A 22,258-nucleotide genomic window follows, 5' to 3' on the forward strand; every position below is an offset into this window, starting at 1 on the left:
ATTACATAATAAATTGTATAAACAGTTTTTGATCAAGATTGTTAGTCAAATATTTTCTTTCTTTACAGATTACATACGCTAGATGAGAAATCGAAGCAAATGTATAAAATTGACGACCATGCAACGAACATATGAGCCGAAATGGCGGCGGAATTTAAACGAACGTTAAAGCTGCGCGGGCGCAGGGATGATTCGGAATTCGAAAATAGAATGCGCAGGAAGCTGGGATGGGCCGGGCCGGATGTGTGCATTTGGATCCTGCTGTCTGCGACCTTTTTTGTCGGTTGTCATGGTTACCAGGAGCAGAGATTTGCAATGGAGCCACAGGATCAGGTTAGTTTATTTTTGTGTATTATTTATATTTATAAAGTTACAAACGTCTTTAAATTTCATTTTATGTTACTACCGTTTGAAGGCCGCCTCTATAAATATCTTACAAAAACAGTGAATGATTAAAAAAAATAGCTTTTTGTTAATCGATTTTAGGTTTTTTCTGTTTCTCTTTCATCGATACGATGCTATTTTACAATCACGAGTAAAATTATATTATTAGGAAGCAAAAAATTGTAGAATTTCTAAGAACATTAATTTTTTTTGTCACTTTTGAAGATTGGAGATCGTTGATCTGACAATAGAAATGTAAGCGCCTTAGTAATAATTTAAGACATATTTCCAAAATTAAGAACATACGTTTGAGGTATTTAAACATTCTTTTTTAATAAAAGATTTTTTAAGAATTATAAAATATATATGAATTCACAGTGAGTATGCTCCGCCATTTCTTCTTCGGTGCTTCCGAATTGTTACTAGAATATTCGACCAAACCGTGTTTAAATTTAGAACACAATTATAAAAAAATAAAAAAACAGAATTCTTTATAAGTGACCAATGACATTCGATGGCTTTTATAATATATACGATTTGACAGATTGTAGATTAGAAAATATTTAAATAAACCCATAATTCTTTTAACACATTAACAAAATGATTCGAAATTCAAACGATCCGTTTTTGTCTTTTTTTTTTAATTGTCATTTATCCAATATTCTCGCTGACTTGTTAATAAACATTTAATTATAACAGTAAATTAAAACTCGTTGTAAACTTAAGTTTTACGATGTTTTAACGACCTTTATCAATTTCGGTATATATTTTTACAGTCATTAACCTTATTTAATGTTTTTTGGAATTTCTTTGTGTGTGTTATTGAAAATTAATCGTAAAGATACACGTAAGTTGTTTATGTGTTGTTTTAGTTTAAATGTTGGTACATATCTTAATGTAATTCATGATACTTTTGTTAGCCGACTAACCAGGGTTAGGAATTATTCTATAGAACAATGTAAACAATTTAACAATATGGACGCAGTCGGTAAAAATAAATCTATATCCTATTCCAATTGAAGAAGGATTAAAGTTAAACAAACTTTAGTTTGACGTCATGCATGCGATTTGCTAATAGCTACATGATGCACTATTAATGGTTCTTGATTAAATACTTATCTAAACTTTAATTTTATTTCTAAATTTCCGATAGTAACTTCGTCGACGTTAAAAACGCCATTTTTTCACAAATCCATAATGAATATCATTGATTATTCAAGTTCTCGGCCAATAGAAACCCGTCAATTTGATGTCAAATTTTGTTTATTTGGCTTTTGTCTTTGTAGTTGGAATATAATATAGATTTATGCAGGAACGTATATAAGCAAAGATACTGCCTTAACAGTTTTATAGATAATTAAATTTATTGCCAGTACTTCCTTTTCTTTTATATGAAAATTAAATAAAGGACATAGGATATATATATATATATATATATATATATATATATATATATATATATATATATATATAGATTATAGCGGGTACTAAAGCAGACACGAAGCCGTACCACAAAGCATTGAAAGAAATTCAATAAGAAACAAAAACAGATCTTCGCTAATCCAAAACCACAAACACGCCAACCATTAGATATGATTAGGGGAAATCACAAATGATTATCCTTCGAAATATTATAGGTCAGTTAACCCTGTAACAGATAAATAATATACTGATGATGATGATGTCCTCCTGACCGATGTCGGACAATATCAGCCATTCTCAATGGCGACAAGCAAACTAGCATATAATATAAAATATGGCACTCAACCGTAAGTTTAGGGGACCCTGGGCTAACACTGCTATGGGGCCCACCTAAGACATATCTGATGGTAGACTTGAATTAAATTAATTGAATGGGTTTGATTAATTGCAGGACTCGCACGGCTGCAAACCGTACGATCTGTTTAATTTAATAAAGTTATGGATTCTTTCGGTTTATCGTCTATTTTTGACTTTGACTTGACTTAGCTGGGGCCCCCTTGAATCCACGTGGCCCTGGGCTGAAGCCCAAAAAGCCATATGGTAGATTCGGCCCTTGGTGAGTAATATATTGTGATTAAAAATAAGGTTCTTAAGATTGGTGTCTCATTGACGATTGAAAGGATTAAATATTACTCGAAGTGCCATGGTATATATATTTAGTATACCGTCGAATAATCCAATAGAAATTCGGTCAGACAAAACAGAAAGGAAATCAGAAACTATTATAATCCATCTAAATAACAGAGTCCAATTAATCTAACCAAAGACATTAAAGAACATCACAACGAAATTAACCGTATTACAACTTTTACGAATCGATAATGAATACAAATATCGTATAAATAACACTTAAAAGAATTCCAAATATTCCTACGTATACGAAAGTTTTATCATAAATTAACATATATCAGATCGTGATAATTATATTATGAATATGTATATGTTACTCGGATCTAGTTGGAATATATTATTCAACTTTTAATACAATAAAGCGACCTCGTGTTTTACTTTGTAAACATAGAAATTTATTGTGTTGTCCAAGTCATTAGCTGGTAACTGGTGGTGGTATATTCCCTCTCTTTTTATTTCTATTTCTATCTTTTTCTTATGTATCTTATTTCTTGATATAGAAATTGTAAGAGATCGCGTTCTTAGCGACAAGAACGGATCTCCAAATCTCATTGCCTTTACAATTGTTCTTGAATGCGATTTAATAAAAATAATTGGTATTTGAATTAATTTTTTAGGTACATGTCCTGTTTCAGTATTTTTGACAACGAGGAAGGAGAATATTATGACATCCGGTTGTGTAGTTAAGTTAGAAATTGGCATTGATAAGATAAGTTGGGATTTAAATCCAATTAAGATACATTCTATAGAAATAGTTTTAGCGGTAGATGTTGATCAGATGATAAATCATCGTGGAGTTAATACTTGTTGACTTCCAGGCAGGATATATTACAAACATATATAATCGTATTTAACTAACATGACTATTGACTGTATTTTTAAATGTTGAAAAAGAGTAACTAAGTTTCTAGTCGGTTCTTCTCGGTAGAATCTGCATTCCGAACCGTTGGTAGCTTCACTTAATATAGTTTGTTAAATGACGTATCAAAAGTGCTTGTAAAAGCCTGCTGGAATAAAGTATATTTTGAATTGATTTGGTCGTCAGGCATAAAAATAGTCTATGAGTATCCTTTGGAATTCACGCTTCATACCAAAATTTCATAAAATTTCGTTCAGAGGTTTCGCCAACGGGAAAGAGCAACAGACACACATAGTTACTTTCAATATTAGTATATATTGTTACCTAAAAATTTCGAATATTTATAATATAGCAATTATCACAAGTCGTTATTATTAAAACAGTGTTTTAAATTTTGCATTTATAATACATTATTATATTAATATTAGAAATCCCTACCTATTCTATTCTCTAATTTATATCCTTGAATTATAAATTCAAATAAAAGAAAACATTTACGTATATAAATATATAATCGTTTCGAATATAATTAATTTATTAACTTTAAATTTTAAGTGTAAATTTCTCATTTAAAATATTAATCGAAATACATAATTAATTTATTTTATTATCAAATTAACATATACAGAATACATCCTTAATGTTCATAGCTATAAAGCTCATATTTAATACAAAAGTAGAGCCTGAAAATGGCCGGTATGGGTAAATGTCTCTTTTCTTTAGAAGAGAAAGCTTGGACCTTATTTTGGATATTCTACCGCCAAACAGCAATATTAAGTATTGTTGTGTTCTGGTTTGAAGGGTGAGTGAACCAGTGTAACTACAGGCCCAAGGGACATTAGCTTCCAAGGTTGATGGCGCATTGGTGTAATGTAAGGAATAGTTATTATTTCTTACAGCGTCAATGTCTTTGGACGGAGGTGACCCTGTACCATCAGGTTGCCAATTTGTCCGTGCGCCTACCTCTTACATAATAAAAAAAATCTCGGCTGCAAATCTGACAAATGTGTTTCTTCAAGATCTTAGCCCAACTTCGGGAAATTGACAGGCAGTCAGACTTATCTCAATGGAATGGAGAAGAATTAAATACTGTCCCAGAATTAAAACACTAACCCAAAGGTTAGGTTAGGTTAGGTTAGATTAGTTAGTTCAAAAACTAAATAGTCTTCTACTGGCCGTAAACCGCTTTCTGCCTTTAAATTAGTATGTTGACGGAAGCGTTATAATTTGAATGAATTAATTATTTTCATTAACATAGCTATTTGTTCACCTGAAATGTATCGTTACAAAATATTCGTATATGTATTTAATTATACAATTTAACTTATATCTATTGAACGCGTTATGTTTAAAGTTTTTAAGAGAAAGGAGACGTCATGTCATAATTAGCTCATTGTTTTTTTATTTACATAAGACATATTAATAATTTCTTACTGACTTATACAGCGTTATATGGCTTGAGTAACTCGTATTAGACAGCTTTCTGGGTCTCTGAGTGACATTCTGAAAGGGTCCTGTGAGATCGTACTCGGCTCAACGCGTAATCACTGGAGTGAGCTGACATAGATTGTACTGCCTGTTTAAGTATATCAATCGATCAGGCAGCTAGTGGCAGAAGATCATAAAGATCTTCTCCATTTAAAAATTAATTATTTAAATGTATATGTCTTATGATAATCAATTAATCTCAAATTGTAACGGCAACGTTTGTCTACACTGATAATATAAAAAGGTGTTATTTTGTTTATTTGTAGGAAGTCATATTAGGAACTAATAATCCAATTCTAATTTTTTTTTCACTGGTCCGTAGCTGCATTATTTTCGAGTGCTAAAGGGGTGTATTATGTGATTATGGTAATATATAGTTCGTTTAGTAATAGTTTAAAAGATCTGAAACAGAAGTTAAATCTTTGAATATAATCAAAGTCTGGTATTAGTTAATCAGTTACTAGGTGCGTGATAATTATCTATAAATAATTTTATGTTCAAGTGATTGGCTATTATTAATTAAGGCTATTATTTGGAAAATAGCTTTAACAATACTTAATGTAATATCCCGTTAAATCGCAATACTGATCTTCTGGTCAAAATGAACAGGTTAATTGTTACCAGTGGACGAAATAAGATTTATTGATGTTTTATTTCACAGAGTGCAGTCGTGGGCTCCCGCGTGACGTTACCGTGTCGTGTCGAACACAAAGTCGGCAGCCTGCAGTGGACCAAGGACGATTTCGGTCTTGGCACACATCGGAACCTCAGTGGCTACGAGCGATACTCCATGATCGGCAGCGACGAGGAAGGTAAAATATAGACCTTATATTTATCAAATCAAAACAAATCAAATGTATTCTATTCAAGTAAACTTCCCAATAAAGAATTTTTGAATCGGCAATATTTGAAATCTAGCACCCTTCCAGCACCGTTAACCAGAAACTCGCATAGTTGTTTTTTTTTAAATAAACTGATTTACAATTATTGTTTAATCAGCTCTGTGAGGCTGTTATGGAGCTCGAGTACAAATCCGGGCATTAATTATAATAAATAGTGGCCAACTTTTGTACACTATTTTTTTCGACGTGTTCTCAGCTCAAAACAATATGAGAATAGAAAATAATGAGAAAGTACAGAGATGGCAACAGTGTGCGAGCGAGAACAGAATAGGGGTGACGCCATTTTGATTCCTATTCTTCATCTGTACTCTATTTAAACATATATTAACAAATCTTTCTTTAAAACGGAACGGAATGACTTGACAGTTAGAAGTCGTCGTGTGATTGTAATATTTTTCTTTTAAATGCAATCTTAGTTTTTATTATATGAATAGGTTGTAAGAAATTATTGACAAAAGTCTTACGTGACGAAATAATAAAAATCTCGTTCGATTGAGGAAAAAATAACGCGTAATTTCAATAGACTTTTTGTCTGTGCAATGTTTAAGGTGTAGATTGTTTTCGTAGCCGTGAAATAAATAAAAAAAAAAACTACAATGACTATATCTAATATACATTCAATAGTTTAAAATATTCGTGATTTCGTTTTACGAAATTTTATGATGTGACATTTTTTTTCAACTAATTGCAATCAAAAACTCCCAAATATATTATAATCTAAGCTAAGTAACAGAATCAAACACAAAAAATGAAACAGCTCAAAATACATTCGACATAAGTTCTATTTATGAGTGTGATTCAAAAATAGAACTTATGTAATAGTATTTAAATATCAAAATTTATTAAAAGTTCACGTGTGTAACAGATCGTGTAGCTTTAAAAGCGCTTGCACTAAATTTCCAAGAGTTTCTTTATACGGTATATACAAGATCTTTCACGTTACGTAAAGTTCCCCTCGCCTTGCACGTCTAGCAAACGGTTTTTACATGTATAGCCTTCATTACGCCATGTTTACCAAGGTGGTGAAAGATAAAAACAGAACAAAACCGTAATGTGCGATGAAAATAAAATACGCATTCTCAAACGCTATTTACCTAAATATTTCTATACTGAGAATATATCGTTCCGAGTTAACGTGCACGTTTTCGTTTATATATTCTTCGTTTTTTTTTTAAATTATTTTCGTTTAATTGATTTGTCAATAAACGACTTGACCTATAAATGTTTAAGAGTGTTTGGTTAAACAATGCTGTCTTATTCTAACGAATGTGAATCATTGTTGATAGAAAGAGTTAAATCTGTGTTTAATTACACAGCTGCTAAAAATGCTTGTAAACAAAAGTGTTTGTATTGACAAATAACTCATAATAATACTTTGTCAAAATAAATGGCACTATTATTTATGCATTCTCACTTACAATTAAACCAAAATTGTTTAAATATTTAATTATTTATAAATTTATAAAAAAATATCACACCTAAACGTTTTTTTTTTGTTAAACTCGACTCACTCATTTGAAATAAAAAAAAAAAATATAGTTGTTTTAAACAGATCTGCCTATACACCATGTTCATACATCTTGTTCCAGAGTATTGAGTTCTTTAGAAATGTTTTTTTTTTTTTTCATTGTATTTGTCTAGACGTTTCTATGTCTAAATTTTTTGCCTATTCTGTTCTTTCATAACTCCCCCTTCTACCTGTTCAACAAAATGACGACACGTTTCGATGCTGAAAGATTTCCCGTCCTATACAAAAATATCAAGACTATATGAGAGAAATTACGGTTACATTTTTTATTTTAATATATCTTTAAATACAGCTGTAATAATAATTTGTAATAAAAACAGTGATGTAGTTATTAATTTTCAACCTTATGAATATGCAAATAAGTTTCATAATGGATAATTTTCTTTAAATTATATGAAGAGTTTTATATTTTGATTACGTTCATATGAACAGGGATATATTATTAGAATATACGCAATGGGTCATTGCTCTTAGAATTTGGCTTGTGAATCTGTAATGATTGTTTGACGCATCCAGTATTTCAAATGTTGACTCAAGGTTAAATTATTTTTGGCAGATAAACAATTTAACTGAACCACTGTTAGGAAGGTAAGGATCAATATTTGTATAAAGTTTTTCCTTTCATCATTTTAAAACATTCTGTAAAAGTTTCACTGTAATTCGGTTTGGAGCTTTTCCTACCATGCTACACCAATGTGGGTTGGTGGATACATATATTGAAGAAGCTTTTTAAAATCTCAAAGCACAACAATTGTAGTGGTGGGGCTTGAACACGTGACGTTGAGATATTTTAACTACTACGTCATCTGCAAATAGAGCATTTATAATTGTTTGTGTTTTATAAATTATTATCAAATATAATTTACTTTACAGTAGTCAAAGAAATTCGTATACAATTTATATTTCACGCGAGATTACATCCAAATGAAAGTTGTATCGTGAGTTCTTTTATGGTAGAATAACATCCGCATCTCGGTAAGATTACTCGTCAAAGGCCTCACCTGTTTGAGAGTTTCGATTGGTTCACACTTCTCAAATGCAGCCGATAAACCAATTCTAGGCCGATTTTCATCCGGAATGGGATCATAATTTTTCTTTCATTTCTTATTACTCTTGAGAAGTTAAGAGCTTAGATCACCACGCTATTTCAATACATGTGGCACGTATTCATCCGTTACATGTTTTCACGATGCTTCCCCTGGCACGAGACGAATTATAAACTGAAATTAATCACATGAAATTGGTTTGAATCTGCAATATTCGATCACATTCACGTATTGTAACGACTGGGCCGTCTCGCCTCTTTTCACTTGCATTGATATAATATATGTGTACTGTACTTTATTAAATGTAAAACCACAAGTACGAAATGTTGATTTTACTGTACACAGCTGATGTAAAACAGCCATTTTTTATTTAAGTGGGTAAAGAAATGACTTGTTGCCTTATTTCGTCCAATTTGTCATTTAAACATTAAGTTTATGTTGAATGTCATTATTGTTCTTGAACAATAAAGCCTGTAAATTTCCCACTGCTGGGCTAAGGCCTCCTCTCCCTTTGAGGAAAAGTTTTGGAGTATATTCCACCATGCTGCTCCAATGCTGGTTGGTGGATACACATGTGGCAGATTTCTTTGAAATTAGACATATGCAGGTTTCCTCACGATGTTTTCCTTCACCGCCGAGCACGAGATGAATGATAAACACTAATTTAGCAGCATTTAGCCTATCCATATACGCACCACACGTATGGGTTTGATGAAAAAAATTTTTTGAGATTCAATTCTAAGTATGGTGAAACTCCAAAATTTATTGTTTTTTTTTTCTATTTTTCACATAATACATCTACTTACCAAGTTCCTATAGTTTCGGAAAATGTGGCTGTGACATACGGACGGACAGACAGACAGACATAACAAATCTATAATGGTTCCGTTTTTTGCTACGGAACCCTAAAAAATGGCCAAGTGAGAGTAGGATTCACGCACAAAGGGTACTATTATCGATAAAAACGGCAAAAAATCATGTCTGTTCTATGTGCTATGTGCCTTTCTGTTTCTGTTCTGTTCTCTGTTTTTTAATATTTGTTAATGTAGCGGCAATAGAAATATATCATCTGTGAAAATTTCATTTGTCTAGCTATAACGGTACATGAGATGAAACCTGGTGACGGACGGACAGACGGACAGCGGAGTCTTAGTAATAGGGTCCGTTTTACCCTTTGGGTACGGAACCCTGAAAACTATAATATGCGTGAATTTTGTGATCTTGTATCAAAAAAAAAATCGCGTGCATCTTAACCGATGATTTCGGGTTCAAACCCAGGCAGGCACCACTGAATTTTCATGTGCTTAATTTGTGTTTATAATTCATCTCGTGCTCGCCGGTGAAGGAAAACATCGTGAGGAAACCTGCATGTGTCTAATTTCAACGAAATTCTGCCACATGTGTATTCCACCAACCCGCATTGGAGCAGTGTGGTGGAATATGCTCCATACCTTCTCCTCAACGGGAGAGGAGGCCTTAGCCCAGCAGTGGGAAATTTACAGGCTGATTATGTATCAAATAAACAGCAAAACACGTTGAATGTGTAGAAGTGAAAAGCTACATTAATGATATAATAATAGTATATCGCTGTAAGTCGGTCAACATAGTACCAGTGAGATACGAAGTGAATAACGACGCCCTAAATATATAATATGTAAACCGTGAAAAGCTTGCATTAGCGTTTCGATGGCAGATCGCATTTGTACCTTTGCATGCGAATATTAAAAACATTTATGCCGACCTACATATCAGTAAGCGAATGGTATATTTGTGTACGTTATGTGTGTGTGATTTATAATTGATTTATTTTAGTACAAGCAAAACCATCGACAGACGCCTGTTACGTATTTCATACTAAAATCTTTTCCGATACGCGTTACATCTTCTGGTATTAGTTTTTTCTATTTTAGTTCAGCATTTTTTTTTCAAAAAAGAATATCTCTACCTTTATTAATATAGAGTTTACGTTAACAATCCAAATGATACAACAAAACGCAGCTAGAGCGTACAGAACATTAATGTGAAGCAACAGAAGCGAATACAAAAGCAAATACAAAATGGAAAAAATATACTATTAAAGAAGTTTACTGTTTCTCCATTTTGCTTTTTCGTAAAATCTATCCAATAGATAAAGTTAGGAAGGAGGTGCTATTAGGTGAAATCTATCAGTGAATCGTGAATTTAGATTTAAAAAGTCTGTGTAAAAGATTATGTCCTTTCTTGGGGTTTAAATTTGCTTCATACCCAAAATTCAGTTTAATGGTTTACCCATTAAAGCGTAACAGACAGACTTACTTTCGTATTTATAATCTTAGTACTGATTGTTTTGTAATTTCACGTTAAAAAAAATCTTAATTTCAGTAGACTATCTCGGACTATCATAAACACGGTTTGATAATATTATACTCTGGTCACGTGACCTTAATAATTCTGTCCGCTCTACACGGTAGCTAAGGTCAGACAGTATGTGTCAAAATTAGCCTCTATCTATGATTTATAGCGTATTCTAGTATACTATATTCGAAATTTGAATTTAAGTTTTGTTTTTTATTAATATGTATTAGTTATTGTATATAACGATGTATTGACTTATATTCTAAGATTATTAATTACTTAATACTTAATGTTGCCATTAAAAGTGCATTTGTCATAAACAATTATTTAATAAATAATAGTACTTGGGCGTAGGGCTTTGATCAAGCCTATCTGAGTAGGTAACAACCACGATCAGATATTCTACCGTAAAACTAATACGTCATATTGTGTTACGTTGTGTTCCAGTTTAAATTCTGAGTGAGCCAGTGTAACAGGTATAATGAAGATAACATCTTAGTTCCTTAGATATGGTTGGCATCGCTGATAGAAGATGATATTTCTTACAAAACCAATGTCTATGTGCAATGTTGACTACTGACCATTAGGTGGTCAATCAAAGTATATTAAGAATATTGTGTAAATAAAAATAAAATGTGAAATTAATAAAGAGAACGGCTTGTGTTTGAGATATTTAAAGCGCAGCAGCACTTTTGTGTGAGAACACGCGTCACCGAAGCACAAAGTAAAGGGTAAGCCGCTTCGTTACGTAACGCGTTACGGCACTAGTCTGTCGGTAGGCCGGCAATAATGATACTAATAATGTACATATACAAAATTCTAATGTACATATTCAAGAATTGTAACTAAGAATAAAATATATTTTATAATCAATAAAAGATTTTATTAATAAATAATCTTACTTTACATTATCATATTAATATAGATAAAATTAAGGTAATAACCTAAGTTGCTCAAGTGAAACAATTTCAATATGAAATACTTCAACTTAGATTAGTTTAAGTTATCACTTCTGTCGGGCGTCCTGAGACGCACGCGTATCTTTTTCAGGTTATGAGACCTCGAGCACCCTAAAGTCACAATCCCAAATCTTAAATTCGTCAATTAAAATTGAAAATAGAAAATCTTTAAAAATAAAAAATTATATAATAATAATTTACCTTTAAAAGCAGAAAATATATAGAAAATCTTTTTAAAAACATATCTTTTGTTGGTATATATTGAAAAGATATACCTAATTAGGTGATTGGTGTCTTTATATCTCAATAAAAGGAAGGATCCAGTCAAAAGGATCAGTTCCTTCAATAGAGTAATTATGTAAGTTCTTAGTGATTTTGTTTAGCTTCATTTGATTAAAATTGGTTCTTTTTTTCTTTATATTTATCCGGCTTCAAAATAAGAGGGAGATTTTGTTTTCGATGTGGTTTACTGTAATCAAATTAAAAGATACTTCGTGTATTTTTTATGAGTTAAATGAAACTTAACGGTTTAAAGGCCAATACAAAACTGTTTAAAGTCGATAGTAATCTTTGGAAGAATTCTGAGCTATTTTTTGATAAAATATTTTTTTTAAGTAGATCATTATGATTTTAATCCATAATAAATAATAATTAATGAAACTGTTTTTATGCAAGTTTTACAACAGTATTATATACATACAGTATAGTACATACAAAATTATTACCAAAAAAAAAACAGTTGAGTTTTTTTTTATTGAAGTAGGTTTGGACATATCTTGAATTTCTTTTTTCCAACATAATTTAACTGATTTGTTACATAAATTTTATTAATAATATTAATATATATATTTAACTTTTATGTCTGATAAATAAATAAAAAGGGCTTAAAGAAAAGGTAAAAATTTATCTACAGACACGACTGCTAACAAATCGTTTGTTTACAAAGTTTTATCTTTGAAGGGTCTTTCGAAAATTTCGGCCATCTTATTATGTAATCATTAACTAATTGAAATGTTTTATAGATTATTATCTGTCTGTATTCGGATTAGTTACAAATTTAATGTTGAATTTCTTACCGATTCAAGTAGTCCACGAGGCACACAAGTTATTGAATCGTCGTTTAAAAGATTAAAACGTAAAGCTCGATAAATCTGTGTTAGGTGGTCGGAAATGTAGATTTTGTGGTTAGAAAATATTTATTTCTCATTAAGAATTCTCTGACAAGTTCGTTTATTTTTTTTTAATTATTTTCAGCTGTTTGATGTTAATTTTATGACTGTGCTTATTTAAGCCGATTTTACCGAGACTAACCATGAAGTATTATTTTCCTTAAATGAAAATACATATCAACTCTATATAGTATGTCTTGCATGAAAATAAACGAACGCGTATTTAAAAAAAAACTCTTGTTGACTACTCTGTGTTAGTTTTAATTAAATATTGTACACGTAAAATAATAATTACTAACTGTAGAAACCATGATCGCGTGGAGTTCTTGCAAAAATTCCAGTGATATTTTTAATTAATATTATCTGAGCAAAGAGTTCACTTTGCTCATATTCCGGTACCAACTAGAGTCAGTGATATACACAATTTTATTTAAGTTAATTAAGCTATTTATTGATTCACTCACGAAATACATCCTTCACATTAAAATAGTTAGTCTCACGCACACTAAGACATGTTGTACGCAGGGGCGTCACACACACATCAAATTGATTTTGATTTTTATATTACGCATTTTGTTGCAGGCGATTACTCATTAGATATAAAAGATATCACGTTGGAAGACGATGGCTTGTATCAATGCCAAGTTAGTTCCGGTCTTAATGGTGAGTTCAATATCTAATATTAAAAAAAAAAAAATCGTATCTCATCTATATAAATCAAAAAAAAAAATTCAAGAGTCTTATCTGAATCACATTTGGAAATCAGTTTTCTACTCTGACGTCCAAAATTTTTTTTGGACACTTACAAAAAAAGATGTGTTCTTTCACACTACTGGAAATTTCAAGTGGAAATTTTTGTTCCATGCTAAACAAAAAAAAAAACGCAATTAAAACCACGTAACAATGTCATAAAATTATAATTTGATAAATTAATGTTAAACATTGATTATCAAAGCAACCGTTAATCTTCATAACTTTGATTGTGATATATATATTATAGATACGATTCTATTAATGTTTCATATTTTTTTATTGCCTCGATATAATGGTTATTGGAATTTATGATTAAATTTTGTTTTTAATTAGGTGTGCCGGCTATACGATCGAGATACGCAAAAGTTACAGTGTTGGTCGCACCGGAGCCGCCTCGTATATTACAAGGAGCTTTTATCGATGCGATTGAAGATCAACCTGTTGATATTGAGTGTGTATCCGAAGGCGGAAAGCCAGCATCCGAAGTAAGTACACAATACCGTCGTTGCTTTTTTGAATTAGTTGCGTGTAAAAAAAAACTTAGTGTACTACAGGCATTAGATACCGGACTTGTCCGTCCGCATATTTATACCATAATATTATTGACGGCCTCCTACACCACGCTGTGGATACACACGTGGCAGAATATCATTGAAATTATACACATACAGCTTTCCTTATGATGTTTTCCTTCACCGCTGAGCACGAGATGAATTATGAATACAAATTTAGCACATGACAATTCAATGGTGGGTTTGAACACGTAATCGTGCCATCTCGGCTCGTAATGTTATCAAAAAATAATTATTCATAAAAAAAAATGTATCAGATTATTTTGGATACTTTAAATAATTTTATAAAAAACAAACACGTTTTATAAATAATGAACACATACAAAATGTTTTTAATAGATATCGAGATAAAACAAGGAAATGAGGTTCATACGGCGCCTAAAGTCGATTAAAATGTAAATAATGCGTCTAAAGATTTGAATATATAGGAAAACAAAGTAATCTTGAACGATCGCCACAGTTATAATTCATGTTTTCTAGATTTTGAAGAATTCAACACTTATAATCTTGATATATTGTGTTCAAGTGGGCGGTATCGTTTTTATACCGGGAATAGATACACATAAATATGTATTAAGTTTCTAGATCATATCGTTTTAGAATATTTATTTAATCTAAATATACTCGACGTATAAACAAGTGTATTCGGTTGATTAAAAATTGGTTCTGAATATGTTTTAAACGAAATTATAAACGTCGTTGCCTGATGTCTAAATCGTTGTCAATCCTTGGGCTATTCACCAACACTAGCAAAAAAATTACACTCAATTCTCGGGCTAAATAATTATTATAGGTAAAATTGAAGGTACATTGTTGGTTTTGATAAAGAAAATGTAGCAACGTAAGAAATGTCTAAATTTTGGACTAAATTCACTCAATTTATAGAGAAGACTTAGAGCTTATTTCGTGAGTATTATTATTTTTGAGTTTTTCTTCCACTGCTGGGTCACCATTTTACTAACAAATTTTCAGTTTATTGCAAACGAATCGAAACGTAATCATTACCCTTCAGCCATTTTCTTATTCTAACTAACAGAAAATTCATTTACAGTTTTGTCAATGTTGTATCATTGCTGTTATAAGTAAGGGAGAATTATTCCTGAGGTCTCCTTAAGAACGAGATAATTGTAATTTTCCCACTGCTGGGCTAAGGCCTCCTTTCCCTTTGAGGAGAATGTTTGGAGCATACTCCACCACGTTGCTCCAATGCGGGTTGGTGGAATACACATGTGGCAGAATTTCATTGAAATTGGACACATGTAGGTTTTCTCACGATGTTTTCCTTCACCGCCGAGCACGAGATGAATTATGAACACAAATTAAGCACATAAAAATTCACTTGCCTGGGTTTGAACCCGAAATCATCGGTTAAGATGCACGCGTTCTCAGCTCGGCATAATTATAAACGTAAAAAAAAAGTACGCTCAACCGGATTTGAATCCGCAATCTTCAGTAAAGAGTGATTAAATCATTGGGCTATTTCAATTTACATACATAAATACGTCATGCTCAGCGATAGCATACAACGATAAAATTAATATATATCACTTTTTGTTGATTGTTTTGATATTCATGAGATACGTTTATAACTAATGTATTGCAAAAAATTAATACAATTACCGAACAATGTTCAACATTTTAATCACGAAATGATTTGCAGGGGTTTGATTTGTTGATCATATTGATAAATAAAATCGTTACATTCATTGTTATATAACTCATCTGTTTCAAAGCAACATCGCTCTTTGATGTGATTTTAAAATTAATCGCATCGTACTTTATTTTATTTAGGCTTAAGATTTACGATTCATTCTATATAAGATTATACGTTATATACAAAGATGTTGGTGTTTATATTGTGGATTATTTCAATAGAGAACTTGGTAGGGCTTTGTGCAAGCGTGGGTCCAACTACCAACCAATCACACGCCATATATTCCTTCCACCAAACATCACAGTTCCCGAGGGTGGTGGTGGCCCATTAGAAAAATCTTCGTTGACGTTTGACGGATCATGATAAATGTTGGCTGAGAAAAGTTTTTTTTTTTTTTTGAGGTTTTTGTAATTTTGACGATCGCCATTAAATAGCAACGTCAGGCACGAACGTCTGCTGGATTTCGCTATATGTTTATTTATATTATACGTTAAAAATGGGTGTTCCACAAGGATCAATTTTGGGTCCCTTTCTTAATATCTTAATTGTAACTTAGCTACTGAACTGTTTATGTATCTAAGTTTTATTTTAAATTTGTATTAAGTAAGTAAGTTAAGTAAATAAGTAAGTTTTTTTACATTGGATATTATTTAAAATCAATTTTGTGGGAATTTTAAAGAGCGACCTTTAGAACGAAAAAATCTAAAAAACGCGATAACTCAAAAATGGTTCACTTTTGCATCATGCATATGGGGTTAAAATTATCGGAAATAGTCACCCCTATCACCTCCTAACGGGAATACGTCGAATTACCAATAACCCTGTATGATAGTAATAATATACCTGTCTCGTTCCAATCTAAGGAAGAGAAGCGAGAAACAAATGTTTACTGCGATTTATTTATATATTTGGTATATTATATACTACAGACAGTTCTCGAATAATATATCTTTAAACTACAACATCTCTCCACTTACCTAACTAATCTGCTCTTTAATTTTACTTCCAAAGTTCCGATATTGTCCACATCAAAATATAAACTCCATTTTTACACGAATCCAGAGTGAATACCACGGGTTAGTCATCGACCGATTTTGCTTTGCCTCTTATGATTGGACTATACTATAGAAGTATCATGATGTATAATTGAAGTGAACATTTCATCACCTGTATGTTCATCTACAAACCAGTGATGGCTTGAAAGCATTCTTTAAATATTAAATATTGCATGTAAGTAAGCTTTTCCAATAGACGCAGAATTTGAATCAGGAACCTCGAGATTTGTAGTTTTATATGCTGTTCACAAGAGAAAGGAAGGACTCTTACTAATTACACAATTATTTTAGTAATCATGTATATTTAATGAATAATTTTGAACTTTGTGACTGAAAAAAATTGGTTATAGAACATAATGTACACTAAGAAGGAATTGAGATGATAGAAAAGAAATGGATTTTTAATCATTCTTCTGAGAACGTTCTGGAAGAAAATTTGAATTTTTATTGGATTCCATTAATGTTTAAACGATGCTAACTTAAATCCTCTTTACAGATAACTTGGGTAGATGGAAGTCAGAATGTTATCAAGAATAACGTTGAAAGCAGAGTTGAAATGTTACCAGACGAACAAAGATATATAACTAGGTATGTATAATTATGATTGTACTGAAGTTTCCTGACATACGTGTTCCAGTCTGTATTTTCTTTACCCCTTACCGATTTTGGCCTCGATGGCCGTCCTCATGCGGGACAAGGGCAGGATTGAGGATATAATAAGTACACTAAGTTCGTAACTCTATCCAATTCGCTGTTCAACTTAGAGTTGGGTGGAAGAGAATGATGATGATGTTTTTACATAATTTGTGCAAATAAATTAGTTGATGATGTTGATATTCAAATATATATATAGATAGATAGATAAATTAATGGAAACATTGGCATTTGGTAGGACTTTGTGTAGCGTCTGGATAGGTATCACTCACTCGTCATATATTGAATATAGCAATAGAGACACAAGGGACATAACAACTTAGTTACCAAGATTGGTGGTGCGATGTTTATAGGCGATGGTAGTGTGCTACCAATTTTATAAAAAATAAACCAATATTTGAAATAATATCATACGAAGGTACTATAGATATAGATATAGATAGTAATGAAACCCATCAGTGAAACCAATAGTAAATCTAACGATTTTGTTAATATCATTAATTACATAGATACATTATTACAGATCGGTTTTGCGGTTGATACCTAACAAGCTACACCACAATCAGACAATAACGTGTCAAGCGCAGAACACAGCGGACAGGGCGTACAGGATGGCCACAGTACATATTGAGGTATAACTTGGATTATCGTTAATTAAAATATATTGTACATCTTCAACTACGATCTTACAATCACTGTTCACCACCTGCTTAGAAAGAAGATTCTAGAAGAACAACCAAAAAAACTCAGTTGTTACTCTTTTCAAATTGTATTGTATAAAATACAAGACAATTGACCTGCATTTAAATCAACCAATACAAAATAAAGGTAGAATTCGTGTTTTCGTGCAGAGTTATTAAGAATTCAATTGTCAGAAAAGACGTAACTGAAGAGTTTCTTGTGTGCTTCTTTCTAAAATAACCTACATTCTAAGGAGGATAATTTGAAATTTAATATAGTTTGAAAAATGACCATTGTAAGATTTGTTTCAATATTTAGTAGACGATATTTTTTTCTTCTAAAAATGTTTCTTATTTATATTTTCAAATTATTAACAACTCGTTCAATTTATAATAAACTAATCCATATTAATTGTCATTAAGTTTTTAATTGATCTGTATTGACATGGTAATGGAAATCATTGCCATGAAACCGCTTCGAACCAGTTTTAAGTGAAACAGCGACTTTACAAGCGTTTATTTAGCTTCACCTTGTATGTGTGTGTAGACCTTGTAATTAAATTTTAAACCAGCTACATTGATCGATGTTAAAAATTGCACACACGTTAGTGCCCCTGACAGTACAATTTAATATAAATAATTAAATGTTTTTTTTTTTTAATATATATATATTGAAAGGCAAAGAGTGATTAATATGAGTGTTTTTATTATTACTAGAGAGTTATTTCTAATCTAAAATATATATTTTTTTAATAATCTGATATTAATCAAGACAGTCAACTAATTGCTTTAACGATTCGAATCTAATCTCTAAAGAAAATACGCTCTCAAAGTTTCTAAGGCATTTATGATACGATACCTTACAGTTGTTTTAAATACTTAGTCATTGATTTATAACCAGATTTAAAAAGGGGTCTTAGTCCTATATAATGTATATCCTGTATCTCTCTCTCTCTCAGCCGAAGGACGTCCAATGCTGGACATAGGCCTCCCCCAAAGATCACCACAACGACTTAATATTCTGTATTTCTTTCGCCGGTTCTTCTCAGGTCAAGGTGTTCCTTTTTCCGAACCGGTGGTAGTGTTTAATTTGACCATCAATAAGAAAGTGTAATGCTTCTATGTTGAATAAAGGAATTTGAGTTTGAGTATATTGGATATTAATTATGCATATCTTTTTTTGTGGTTGGGTTCATTAGACCCTAGTGGTTCCGAGATGTTCTCATCACCATTTCATTCGTATAACACTATTATGATTTTATTGAAAGCGGCTCTACTATTTTCTCGTCGTAATAATTATATTGAACGTATTTTTTAAATCTTAATTAAATTTTCTATCTGGGTGGGTACCACCCGCTCTATATATTGTACCGCCAAGCAACAATACTTTATATTGTTTTGTTCTGGTTTAAAGATGAGTCATTGTAACTATAGGTAACAGAAAGTAATGACTTAGTTCTTAAGGTTGATGGCACGTTAAAGATCTAAGGAATCATTATACCTCTGACTTACCATCAGGTAACTCATTCTCGTTCTCCTATTTCATAAAGATAAAAAATCAATTATTAAATATAGTCTGTGCTTAACTAATTACGTAACTAGTTAAGTTAATCTAGTTCGATGTCTACAAGCAATTTTCGTAGCTATAATGCTAATGTAATTATATTTTGTGCATCGAGCTGTCGTTAGCTAATTTTGTTTGTCTTAGATTTTTATAAAATTATGAAATTATTCATTAAGACTTTTTCACACTTTCAAATTTAATTAGCATTTAATGTTGTTAATGAAGACTCAAAGGTGTTTAAAATCTCAGTTTAAAATATAATTAACGTGGTAGTAAGGCTTGGTGCCATTTGCGTCGGTGTATCACAAAGTCTATCGCCAAACAGAAATAGTTGTTCTCCGGTTTGTAGGGTGAGTGATTGTACAAGCACAAGGGACATAACATCTTGGTTGCCAAGGTTGGTGGCGCATTGGCGATGAGTGACGATGGTTTATGTTATAAAAAAGGCATTTCTTTACCAATATTGTTCTTTTTAGGTAAAATACGCTCCAAAGATAAACGTTTCCATTGTATCCGGTGCTGTAAATAAGAGAATACCGGAAGGCAGTGAAGCACGGTTTCTATGTTCGGTTGACGCAAATCCTCCTGCACAAATGTACCGATGGTATCTGAACAACAACCCAATAGTTGGTGATTACGAGGAAGAATTGGTAAGCTTATTACAAATATTTAAAGTGTTAAATATTCTCTGAGAATGATTTACGATAGGCATTTAAATCGTTCCATGTATTTCTCGTTATACGCAATATTAAAAAAAAAAAAGCAAACTGTTTTACTCAATACAAATTCAACGAATATGGATTTTCATGAACAAAAGGGATTTAAAAAATATCCATAGCAATCATGGTGTAGAATTATACAATAGGTGATTTTGGTTGAGTATTGAAAAAAAACAAATCGAAATTTTTTTTACGGTAGGTTTTGCGGTATAACAAAAACCAGTGTCCATTTTAAAATCTGTTTTATCTGAACCGATATTTCTTGCCGGTTCTTCTCGGTAGAATCTGCATTCCGAACCGGTGGTACCTTAATATAAATAATATAGTTTGTTAAATGACGTTTCAAAAGTGCTCGAATAAAGTATATTTTGGTAGTTTTCAATTTGTCAGTCAGTCAGTTTTCTATATATTAAAGAGCGTTTCTGTGTTTAATATTACAAAACTAATGACTTCTTAGTAGATCGCCTCGAAGTTATTTCAAATAACGAAAATATATTTATTGTTATTGTTTGAAAACAATAATTGAAAAAAAAAATTGTTTGATTTAACGCTCTGATATTAGTGATAGATTCTATTGAGAAAGATTATAAGATGTAACATGATACTGCGACACCCGGGGGCGCAGTGTCGTTTAACGCTGGGGAATCCGCGCGGAACAGCTATTCAATGTTTTTTATGTAATATATTATACGCTAGCAATACGTCACGGCTTCGAAGGGTAAAATAAGGGCCTAGATAAAAAGTTTATTTTGTAGTACTTGTATATATACGCAATCTATTGGTTTACGAACCCGTCAACAATTATCATCATAATATGTAAACCAATTTCCACAAAACCTTATAAATTGTACACTTAAGGCTTCCTTATGAATCTTTCCGTCCATTTTGCAAGACTATGAAAATCCGTTTGGTAGTTTTAAATTTTTCACGTTCAGATATATAGACGTGGCAAGTTCTGCTTTAGGATGTAATGAATATCTTTTTAAGTCTAATGTTTTAAGAAAATGTGCCACGGCCAAGCCACTCTTGCAGTCACTTTCAATGATACTGCACGAATTAGCGACTCCTTATACCGTCAATCTAAGGTGATGAAGTGTAGTTAGTTAACGTTCAAACTAGCACATTGGTACTAAGTATTGTCCATTGGTAGAATAGATGAGGAGTAGGAGTGGTGTCTATGGTACGGAGCACCGAGTAATTTAATCACAGTAACTGCTAGGTAATGGCATCTTCTATTAGGCACAAATATTAAGCTTTATTCAATTCGAATACTTTATACTCGAAATGTATTATTGATACAAATTCAATACGCAATTTTTTTTTTAATTTATTTAAAGCTCTATCAATTGATAGTCCTAAATTTTAAAAATAAATGTTTATTAACAACTAATGTTGAAAGAAATAAATATGCTATTTGTAATCGATTAAATCGATTAAAAATATACGTTTTTTTTTTACTAAAAAATTAGTAAAAAAAAAACTTATATTTTTAATTTTAAATACATCCGGCGATTTCTTATCAGTTACGTTACACGTTGCTAGACCTTAATAAAAATTCATCTTAAAATTTATCGTTACATCTGAATAAGATTAACGTTATAAAAACGTTATTTTTAATTGAAATACTTAATAATATAACTTCACGGCGTTAATAACTGTAATACAAAGTATAGCGTACTTGAAACTAACTACTGCATGAGGCGAGATAAAACTCGTTAAAATAATCACAGACTTAACGTTAATTTCACTTAGTTTATTATTTAAGTAATATGTCATGGCCAGTTGTAGTTTTAATTAAAAGTATGAAATTTTGAAATTAGAAAACT

At 31.5% G+C, this 22,258-nt stretch overlaps 1 protein-coding gene and 1 long non-coding RNA gene across 8 annotated transcripts in view; one reads left to right on the forward strand and one right to left on the reverse strand.

Annotated features, from left to right (window-relative positions):
- The window catches only part of LOC113392036 (irregular chiasm C-roughest protein-like), an 87,429-nt gene that overhangs the window by 42,634 nt on the left and 22,537 nt on the right, over window positions 1-22,258 (forward strand). For all 7 annotated transcript variants that reach the window (XR_010309703.1, XM_026628247.2, XM_026628242.2 and 4 more), the window contains exons 2-8: window positions 69-333; window positions 5,505-5,655; window positions 13,364-13,444; window positions 13,868-14,019; window positions 17,312-17,403; window positions 17,993-18,101; window positions 20,190-20,363. Coding sequence is in view for 6 of the 7 variants with exons in the window: in XM_026628247.2 (XP_026484032.2) it covers window positions 142-333; window positions 5,505-5,655; window positions 13,364-13,444; window positions 13,868-14,019; window positions 17,312-17,403; window positions 17,993-18,101; window positions 20,190-20,363 (951 nt within the window). In the remaining variant the exon portion in view is untranslated. The remainder of the gene's footprint in view (window positions 1-68; window positions 334-5,504; window positions 5,656-13,363; window positions 13,445-13,867; window positions 14,020-17,311; window positions 17,404-17,992; window positions 18,102-20,189; window positions 20,364-22,258) is intronic.
- Window positions 1-22,258, reverse strand: part of LOC135194187 (uncharacterized) — a 59,312-nt gene that overhangs the window by 9,863 nt on the left and 27,191 nt on the right. The gene's annotated exons all lie outside the window — the stretch shown is intronic.

The sequence above is a fragment of the Vanessa tameamea genome, chromosome 27 (genome assembly GCF_037043105.1).
Source record: "Vanessa tameamea isolate UH-Manoa-2023 chromosome 27, ilVanTame1 primary haplotype, whole genome shotgun sequence".
NCBI lineage: Eukaryota > Metazoa > Arthropoda > Insecta > Lepidoptera > Nymphalidae > Vanessa > Vanessa tameamea.